This window comes from Pteropus vampyrus, unplaced genomic scaffold (genome assembly GCF_000151845.1).
Source record: "Pteropus vampyrus isolate Shadow unplaced genomic scaffold, Pvam_2.0 Scaffold446, whole genome shotgun sequence".
In the NCBI taxonomy this organism is placed as follows: domain Eukaryota; kingdom Metazoa; phylum Chordata; class Mammalia; order Chiroptera; family Pteropodidae; genus Pteropus; species Pteropus vampyrus.
In genome coordinates, this window is record NW_011889227.1 from 454,957 (window position 1) to 465,379 (window position 10,423).

General features: G+C 56.4%; 1 protein-coding gene across 1 annotated transcript in view; it reads left to right on the plus strand.

Moving 5' to 3' along the window:
• Positions 1–10,423, plus strand: part of LRP5 (LDL receptor related protein 5) — a 107,352-nt gene that overhangs the window by 5,831 nt on the left and 91,098 nt on the right. Inside the window, exon 3 of the mRNA XM_023524103.1 lies at positions 3,317–3,470. Within this exon, the coding sequence (XP_023379871.1) occupies positions 3,317–3,470 (154 nt within the window). The remainder of the gene's footprint in view (positions 1–3,316; positions 3,471–10,423) is intronic.

Consider the following 10,423-nt stretch of genomic DNA (forward strand, 5'->3'; position numbering starts at 1 on the left):
CCTTCTACATCTTTAGTTTTAGATCTTCATTCTTTTAAAAAGCCAAGTGTTATTTTATAGTTTGGGTTTTACCCAGTTGAGTAGCATTTAAGTTTTTTCCAGGCTCTGTTGGCATTGCAAGGCAGTGGACAGCACTGCTCACATTTATCTATGCATGTTTGTAAAAATTCCTCTAAAAGTCCTTTTGGAGGAATTTATACCCAATTTATACCCTACCAGGCATACGCGAGACTGTGCATTTTCCCGTATCCTCTCCAATCCTGGCAATTACCGGATTCTATTTTTTAAAAATCAATTTGGTTAAAAATTATAACATGTTTCGTTTTGGACTTTCCTCATTACTGGCCTATTGGCTATTCGTATTTATTTTTCTGCATATCGCCTATGCTCATCCTTAGCCCATTTTTCTATCAAGTTGTTCATCTTATTGATTTATAGGAGCTCTTTATTTGCAGTGGACATTAATTCTTTGTTATGTTTTTTTCCCTGCAGATTTTTCTTCTGGTCTGTAGTTAGTCCTTCAGTCTTATTTCTGGTGGTTTATAACAAAGACATTAAAAAGTTCGTTGTACTCAGAACTCTTAGTCTTTTCCCTTTATGGCTTCTGGGTTCTGTGCCTTGTTTCTCTACTCCCAGATTATAAATAAATCTTTTATTTTCTTCTAGGACTGTTGCTGTTTTGTGTTTTATCTTCAGACATTCTTCTATCTGATTTTTGAGGAGGATGTGGTATGAGATAGGGATCTAAACTTTCCCTCCTCCTCGCCCCCAGTAAGTGGACAGGGAGTGGTCCCAACACCTTGACAGAATGGCCCGTCCTATCCCCCCCATTCATTTAAAATGCCACTTTTGAATATGCAGTGTCCACAGATGTTGGCTGTTTATTCTGGAACCTTCTGTCCTCCACTGACCTGCGGGTGTCTGTCTGTACCAGCAGGCTGTCGTTTTAATCTCTGTAGCATCATAGTGTATTTTGAGATCGATCGTGCAATCTCCCCTTCATTGTTCTTTTCAAAAAAATTGTGTTGACTCTTTTCGTACATTTACTCTTCTGCGATAAACTTCAGAGTCGGCCTCTCCGGTGCCATCCTTTGATCTCTTAATTCTGGGGACAGTAAATGGTGCCATTCAACAGGTGTCTAAGGGCTGGACTTGAGCGGTGGCCTCCGACGCGCAAGCTGGTTGGTCTCTGGCTGTGGACGTAATTCATCTGCGGCCGTGATGGAACGGGTCTGCCCAGTTTGGGTGTCTGTCGTCGGCACCCGGAGTGCCTCAGAGGTGACGTTTGTGCCCGGGTGCCTGAGACGCTGCTGCTGCCTCGCTCACACTGGCATCTGCTCAGGAAGCAGTGGCTAACGCACCTCGTTCCAGCAGTACCCAAAGGCAAACGTAATTACCGCGGAAATGATCGCTCCCCTCCCTCGATTCGTTCCAACACAAAATGTGAGCAACTTTAATTTCTTCCCCGGGCCGCACCCCTCCATTAGCCCAGATGGGGAGGCGGTACCTGCCTAGCAAAACTCTCAGGAAATTGCTCAATGGGGCATTAAAAGCCGCCGGAGCACGTGGCCCGGCCAGAACACGTCAGCCGGTGGCTGGGCGCCTTCCAGCCTCTTCTGGACCGAGCAGGCGGGCTCGGCGATGGAGCAGAAGTGATGTCCTCACTGCAAAGTGGTTTCGGAGCAAGACGTGCTTTCGTGAGGGGAAGGCTGTGCCTCCAGACTTCTCCCAGTGCGAGCTCGGTTTCCCAAAGGAGACCGAGTGGGGGGCATCGGGGTGCGGGGTCTCCGTCCTGGCCTCCCCGGATTCCTCCTTGCTCAGGCTGGAAGCACGGAGCCGACTCTGACGCCTGTTCTTCCTCTGCGGCCCGGATGCAGACCCCCATCTCGGTTCCTTCCTGTGTTGCTCATTTCCTCCCCCACCGGACCCCCGGGCTGGGAACCTCACCTGCAGGCCCCAGTCCTCACCGTGCAGAACTGTATCGGCTCCTGCTTGGTCTCCTTGCTTTCTAGAATCTTCCCCCTGACTATTTATCTTACACCCTGGCCAGGTTAATTTTTCTAAAACTAGTTTCCCAGAAAACGACACCAGTTTCTCAGCGTCCAAAGTTGGAACATTTTTCCCAGCATACTGTGCTGCCCTGGGCTGGCTTTACCTAGCTCCTCCGCTCCCCAAAGTGAGTGCTTCTCCAGCCAGACCTATCTCCTTGGAGTCCAGAACCTTCCGTGGGCCACCCAACTTGAGAGGGCCTTGAGGTCAGGGCCTGTCGATGTCTTGGTCCTTCTACCCCGGCGTGGTGTCTGTCGTGTGGTAGACGCTCTGTGGCTGTCTCGAGGCTTCCTGAGGCTTCAGCTGCCTATCTTACCACCCTACTACTTCCGGCCCCCAAATCTAGCATGTCATGAGCTCCTGTCCCCATCCCAAAACCCAACCTGGTGTGTCCCCCAGATTGTAGAACACCTGTCCTGCTAGACGACAAAAAGCTTCTGGGGCCAAGTGCGGGACCCCCCTCCCACAGTAAGAACCTATATTTCTGAGGTGTGGACTCTGAGAAGGTCTGCTACAAATCCAGCTGCCCTTATGGAGAAACCCAGTGCATCCCAGACGCACTTGACCGTGAAGTCCCGTGTCCATTTAATACCTACCCACCTTCCACAGCCCAGACCCTCTGTGGTGTCATGACAGGGTTTGGCACCTGTGTCCTTCACTTGTCGTTTTATCATTTTTCAGAAAACTTCGTATAGATGTTTTCAGTCATGCAAAAAGTAGAAATAATGACACAACAAATTTTTATACTGATAAATGTTTTTGGTGTTTTTGAGTTATGACTACAGAGTAGGTGGCTGAGAGAAGTTTTGAATGAGTTGTCAGGAATTTAAGCCCTAAGAGAGCGTTGCCCGTTCAAGGTCACGCCCTTGAATGTCTGGTGCTTGTTCCAGCCGCGTCTCACTGCCCGAGTCTCTGCGTGAGTTTGCTCAGCACCCAGCTGACTCTGGGGGGGCCGTGCTGCTGTATTGTGGGCCAGCGGGCAGTGCCAGCTCCCGATCTGGCTGCTGTGGGCCTCCCCTGCCACTGCCCCCTCCTTCGAGATGCTTGTCACCCCTGCTGTGGCTGCTGAAGCCCTCGGGCCTTGCCTGGCTCTATGCTACAGCTCTTAGGTTGGGGGTGGGGCGCATAAACTCATGGCCAGCCCCTCGGAGTATCCAGCGGGATTTGCACTGGCTTTCCTGGTGTTACCTGCATTTGCACAAAGTTCTCCTCTCCCACGGGCCAAGCGGAGTGTCATCTCACAAGGGCCGAGATGCTGGATCTCTAGCTTCAAGAGCAGGGGACCGAATTCGTGCAGCCCCTGCCCAGGGGGAGCGTGCTCCGGGTCACCTCGGTGCTGGCTGTGGCCACAGCACTGCCTCTCGCTGCGGAGCTGACGGCCACCCGGCCTGATGTCTGCAAACAGAGCAGCCCCGAAGCAGGTCAGCCTTTGCTCAGGCCCCTGCCTGCGTCCACCGGGCGCAGAGAGGGATGGGCCCAGTGTGGTCTGCACCTGTGTTCCCCGGATGACATGCAGCAGAGCTGGCGGCCGGCCGAGCGTTTGCGTATTTTTGGTTAATCCGTTCACCTTTTGGAAGGCGCCGGAGCAGCGAGCGGTGAGGTGGACAGACGGTGAGGTGGACGAGGGGTTGCCCAGAATGGGAGAGAGATCCGAGAGCGGTTCCCATCCTTTGGGTGCCCGTTTCTAGTTTTTTTCCGAAAAGTTCCCTCTGTGTGAAAGATTTTTATCCTTTCGAGAAAAGTGCATTTGTTAAGTGATGACCGCTCCTGCTCACGGGCCTCAGACGTGTGCGGTCGCCCCACAGAGCGGGCTGGAGTTCCGTCACAGGGTCTCCACTAGCCTGTCACCCGCCAGTGTCCATCTGCTTCGTGCCATTGAAAGTGCCTCTCGGAGCCAGTGCATCTCGTGGCCCCCTGGGCCGTGGCCCTGGGTGGGAATGATTGATTTGGAAGGTGAAGCGGACTTGCTCCAGGATCCCGGCAGGTCAGCCTACAAGGCGGGGCACTGGGCTTCAAGGGGCGAGCCCCCTGCTCCTGTCCATCTGTGAGGGTCCAGAAAGGCCCGTCGTAGCTGCCCCCAGCCAGCACTTCTCCCACTGGCTTCCGTGTCCCCATGTGGCCCAGCTCCTGAGCCCATGGACGGACGTCCTATAGCTTCCTCTCTGTGTACCAAGGCCTTCCTGGTGCCCCACCAGGCCAGGACGGGATGTGGCCTAAAGTAGGACTGTGCCACACATGCTACCCCTCACCCCTGGGGCTGTGACTAGAAGGTCGTCTTAGGGAACCCCCCGACCTGGGCCCATGAAAAGCAGTTTTCCAGGCTCTCAGGCATTTAATTGTTAATCTGATTTTACCACAATTTGGATTTAAAGTCTCTTCTGATCCTGGGATCTCGGGACGTCGTGTTTTTGATGGGCCAGGGGGGTGGTTCAGGGTTTTCCCAAGCTCCCCTAGCTTATCAGCAGAACGGGATGGTGAAGCAGATGGGAACGCTGGGTTAGGAACTTGTCCCAGTCCATGAGTGGTGAGGTCCTCGGGTGACAGGGACGCATTCGGTTAAAGGGCCCCCCTCCCGCTGTTTGTAGGCATGAAGAGAACAGGTGGGTCTGGTTCCGTCCTCACCTGCCTATAGTACTGAAGGCCACCTTGGTCACCAGTGGACACTCCAGAAGGTCACTCCACCGTGGCGCACGTGGCCTGGTGTGTGCTTTCCTGCAGTGGCCACACCCAGCCCTGGCCTCCGAGTGGAGCCGCTGTCCCGGGCACTCCTGGACGGAGGCCATGCTGAGCCCCCCCAGGTTTGCCGCGAACAGCTGAGGGGACTGCCAGAGGAGTCCCAGCCCCCGGGCCTGGAGTCCCGGGGCCCCTCCACCTGTCTCGGCTCGGCTCGCCTTCCCGGCTCCGCTGAGCTCTGCAGCCGCCGGCGAGCGAGTTAACCCCTTTGGTCCTCAGTTTCCTCATCTGTCTGGGTAGCATCATAGCCGTGCCCGAGGGTGCAGTGGGGTGGAGGCATGGGCTGCGCCCGGTGAGCGCTCGATAATTATTAGCTATTAGGATTATTATGGTAGTCGTAATTGTTATTCTCTGGGGAGAGAGCCCAGTCTGTGTCCTGCCCTGTGGTGTTTACCTCGCAGCGGGAGGCCTGGGGGGGTGGTGGGGGCAGGGGCGGGCAGGTGCAGGGGTCTGAGGGCGCACCCCTCAGCCCCCGCCATCAGAGGCGCGGCCAGCGGGCCTCAGGGTCACTCCTTTATCTGGAGACGGCCCGTGTAGTGCATCATTCGTAGGCGTTGCCAGCGCATCCCCAGCTTCTCTCTCAGAGGACACGGTCAGGGACCCTGCTCTCCTTGCCCTGATGCTTTTCCTCCGAAGGCCTGGACTACTGGCAGGGCTGGCCCCCTCCTCCCCGGTCCCCATGCATCTGGCGGCCTGCCCGCTGGCCCTTCCCAGCGGGTCAGGTTCCCCCCGAAGGCAGAGGAGGGAGCATGGGCATCTCGGGTGGTCGGTGCCCTGGATTGCTGACCGGGCTCTGCGCCCGGGAGGGACTCCAAGTGAGAGCTGCTCTCCGGGCCGCGTGCCAGGCGTGTCATTCCCCGGGGAGGGTGCAGCCCATTGCCCTCTCTCCCGCATCCTGAGGCGGGGGGAGCAAACCCACAGCCCCGAGCTCCCGGCTTTCCCTCTGCACCTGCCCTCTGGCCATGAGCCCCGGTGGGACCTGCCTCCTGTTGGCTGAGGGGCGCCCGGCTTTCCCCACTTCCTGTTGTCGCCCGTCGCCCGGGAGTAACGTAAGCCTGTAGCAGGTGTGTGCTGACTCGCTCCTGTGTGGCCGGCACTGAGCGAGGCCCTGGGAGCAGGGTGAGCACTGCAGGCGAGGGCCCCGTCCCCACAGCTGGCCCAGGCAGGGCCAGAGACCGGCACGACACTCGCTGAGCCTCGGCCAGCCTGGTGGCGACGGCCGCGGATGGAGGACACTGCTTCTCTCCTGTGTCTGCTGCCCAGCCCGGCTCCTGTGGCACCTGGACCCGTCTCTCCTCGGGAAAGCGTGACGGCCTCTTCCCCCTGCACTTTGCCTCCTCCTGTTCCCTGGCGGGTTTTCTTCCACCGCTTTGACCTTCACAGCAGCCCTTGAGGCAGGGCGGCTGGTTGCAGCTCTGTGGTCCCCTGTGAGGGTTGGAATGGGGCCGTGGGTTTGCAGAATGGAGATATGGAGCTCCAAGCTTAGAGCCCCCAGGCACCCCGTGTTCCCGTGAGGGGAGGCCCCGGGGGAGTGTGGAGTCACGCTCCTGGGTTGCCGTGTGGCCTTAGCGCTTGGTGTGTCCAGCCCTCTGTCCTACAGATGGGAACACTGAGTCAGGAGGATCCAGACCTTGCCTGGTGCCGTGCCCGGTGGCCATCTTCCCTCCCCAGCATGGCAGGCGGAGGCCTGCGTGGCCCAGCCCCCTGCTCCAGAGCATCAGCTGCCGCAGCGTCTCTTTCTCCTGAGGACAGAGGGGTTGTTAGCTGGACAGGATGAGGGGGTGTGGTCAGGTGCTGGGAGGCCGCCATCCTCTGGGGACCTAGATGGAAGCTATGGGGCCGTGCTTCCTACTGGGCATGCTGGAGGTGGTCACCACAGAGCCGGGGGCGGGGGCAGGTCCACTGCTGGATGCTGCTCCGGGTCCCACCTCCTGCACAGAGATGCAGGGTCATTTGATTTCCCAGTTAGGCAAAACGAATGGGAAGAACCTGGGCATGTGCTCCCCGCTCAGCACCGATGAGCCGAGTGTGACTTTGGGCAGGCTACCTGGTCCCCTTCCGCCTCAGTTTCCTTGTCCTTAAGACGGGGCAACAGCAGTCCCACCTCCTGCGAGGAGTAAGCGGTGTCAGGTCCGAGGGACGGCTCACACGCGGGCGCATCTGCAGAGTCCCCGACCCACCGGACGAGCTCCCCAGGACCCTGCAGAGCCCGAATCATGGGCATCGCCTCATTATTGCGACCCTCCGGACCGGACGCTTAGCTCGGTTCCTGGGATATCGAAGCTGGTCCTTGCTGGCTGGACTTGACAGGCAGCCCCCAAACCCTCGTGGAAACTCAGAAGTGCCAGCTCCTGGAAGAACAGCAATGGCTCAGCGGGCACCAGAAGGCAGGAGGTTAGAAGCCAACCACGGTGAGGACGTTGGTGTTTTCTTGCTTCTGATGGTTTTTATCAGTCCCTGCCGCGTGGAACAGACCTGTCCTGAGCCCGAGGTCTTTTGTTTGTCTCCGGGCGGTAGCCCGCGGACCTCAGCACCCAGGTGGCTGCTGCTTTTCCCAGGAACAGTAGATCATTTGAAAGCGGAGCCTCCCTCTTTTGCTGCATAAAAAGGAGGTTTTGCAGTCTGACGGTAAAAATTGGCACGTCTTCATTATTATGGTTTTTGTGCAACACTTAAAGAAAATAAAAGCTGGTACAAAGGTATGTTTGTTTCTGAAATGTGTTTCCTTTCCCAGACGTTCTTTTCTGCCAGTTCCAAAATGCACTCTGAGCTCCGTTCTCCAGTTTCCTCTGCAGGCAGAACAATGAGATCTCTGTGAGCACGTGGGGACACCGCCAGGGGCCGGGGGAGGGCCTCTCCCTCCTCGGTGGAAACCACCGGTCTCGGCCAGGCCGGGTGGAGGTCCCGCCGACAGCAGGGGGCTTGGCGGTCTGCTGGCCGGTGGTGGTAGCTTGCAGGGCGGTGGCTTAGAGGCCCCGCAGCCTGCACCTTTGTTCTGGATCCTTGAGTTTGCTGTGTGGCTTCAAGCTAAATGCTTGCGTCTGCCTTGTGTTCCTGGACCTGGGACTTGGTACTTACTACATCTGTCACCTGCAGTTGATCTGGCCCCTTTTCCTCTGCTTTTTGTCTTTCTGGCATCAAACACTGGTCCCCGGCAGGTCTGCAGGACACAGTGCAGATGCAGAGTTGGCCAGAGAGGCAGGTAGAACTGAGCGGTCATCCCCAGAGTCCAGCAGGGCCTCACGCCCTCCCTGGCTGCTCGGTCTGTTGCCGCTTTCTTGAGACTGTGTGCGCGTGTGTGCGTGCACGTGCATGCATGTACGTGCTCCTTGGGCTGTGAACTACACCCACACACAATCACACGTGCATACACGATCACACACAACTGCACACACACACACGATGCCCTCAGAAGTGCCTCCTTGGTTGATCTCCAAGGACAGCTAACAGATCCACAAACACTTGCTCTCAAGGCGGTTTCGATATTGGTCTCCATTAAGAACAAACAACCTGTATGGGGTCGCTTTATTTGAGGCGTGCATTTAACGAAAATCTTTATTTTTCGATCAATGCATCCTGCCTTAGAACACCCAAAATATAAATACCTAGATATAATTGATAAAAATAGCTAACATTTATTGTGCATTTACAGTGTACCAGGCAAGGTCTAAGAAATGTTTGTCGATTGACTCCCTTAACCCTTTGGGCCACTGTGGGAACTGAGGCCTGGAGAGGGGGCAGAGCCGTCAGAAGCACTTTCCTGGGCGGCCCTGCCTCCTGGACGAACTGAGTGGTCACCCCGACGCCTCTTTCGATGGGGCCTCAGGACTCAGGGTGAGAGCTCCTGACCCGCCTTCCACCAGAATGGACCAGAACCATCCCTCCCAGGGCCCCCGGGTCACTCCGGCTCCCAGGACCATTTCCCTCAATCTTTGCCATGGCCTTGGGCCACTTCCGGGAGCCTGGCAGGCCGGGAGCCGCTGAACCGAAATGCTATGTAATCAGAATGCTATATTTTGTCGAAAATAAGAATGTTAGTAACAGGCTGGTTTCTGGCAAGTCAAACTGGGACTCTGAAATACATATTTTTCCCTGCTCTGCCCTAAACCTTCTAATTAGAGAAAACGCACATTTGCAGATATAAATCAAATGTCATATTCCCTAAAAACTTGTCCTAGGTACCACTGAGGTGGTAACATTCCACGGTTGCTGAATGAGGACTTGCGGAGTGAGTGAGGGTGCACGCGCACGTGTGTGTGAGAGGGAGAGACAGGGGTGCCTGTTGGTGAGCCCTGGCTCCCCGTTTCCTTCCCCGTCTGGTCCCTGGGCCTCTGCTGTCAGCACCTATCCCGGCCCCTGCAGTGAAATATATACATTTGCTCAATTAAAACATACTTCTGTGGCTTTCAGGAAGAAGGATGTTCACGAGACAATCTCTGCTGAGCAGGGTTCTGTAACCAGACCCTCAATTCCACCCGTGTTCGTGGATGGGGGTTCGGACAAGGTGGTTTGGCTGTGTCACCAGCCCTGGCGTGGAATGTGTCCTCCCCTCGCTGGGGTTTGGCCGGACGCCAGACCGCACAGTGGCCCAGCTCTGGCGGGGGCTGACCGGCCCAGGGTCCCGGGCCTTGTGGTCCTGTGCTGCTTTGGTGGGCGGGGTGCTTCCTCATCAGTGTGGACCGATGTCCCGGAGACCGTCAGGTCATTTGTATCTGGGTGGTTTGTTGCACTCGGTTACCTAGCAACCAGATGGAGAAGCGGGTTCCTCAAGGCAGCCGTCTGCGGGGCCACGGCCAGGCGCCTGTGCAGAGTGGGGGCAGTGGGGCGCGGAGGCGTGGTCTGGGGCGCCCCCAGCCCTGTGCACAGTGGGCTTGACCTCCGGCCCAGCGGAGGTCACGGCGCCTTTGCCAGGTTCCTGCTCACGCGTCCTGTCCAGCTTTATGTTTTCCATTTTGCTTTGCTTCCAGGCCGGTGTTTTTCAAAATGTGTCCCCTGGGTCCAAACTGAAAAATGTTCGGTGTTCATTAGGGAAATCCTGGGATATACGCAGTGAGCTAGGTTTCCTCGTCGCAGGACTTCTCAGAGCCTTTAAAATGGTAATTACGCGCTGGGCTGTGTCCCCTCTACCTAGGCTCCCTTTACAGCTGGGAAGAGAGGGTGATTACTGGTGTGTGAGCTCAAAGTGACATCAGCAGCCTTGTTCTTTACTGTCCCTCTGGCGTGGCTTCTTCACAGTTGTCACCTCTGGGTGCTGGTCTCCTCACTGTCTACTGAGTGTGCGGAATGACCCAGTGTCTCATCTGAGTCTGACATAACGTCCCAGCCACTCCTGTCAAGAGATTTGGTGACATTTGTCTGCTTTTTCATTCTTTGAGCTGCTGCTTGTTGCTTTTGGGACTTTTCCCCTCAAATCGGCTCGGAGTCCAGAGTTTATAGGGCAATGTGTGGCGTGGTGAGAGGCCATGAAGGAAAAGTCCGGCTTAGGGTCAGAAGTTCCCCACACCCGCCTGTCGTGTGTGTGGCCTCGGCAAGCTGCTCCCCGTCAGAGTTTGGGATTCTCCAGCTGCTAGAAATTAGATAAGACCGGGCCTCTCTCACGGGGCCGTGAGGATAAGCTGGGCAGCTGGAGGGTGACGTGCAC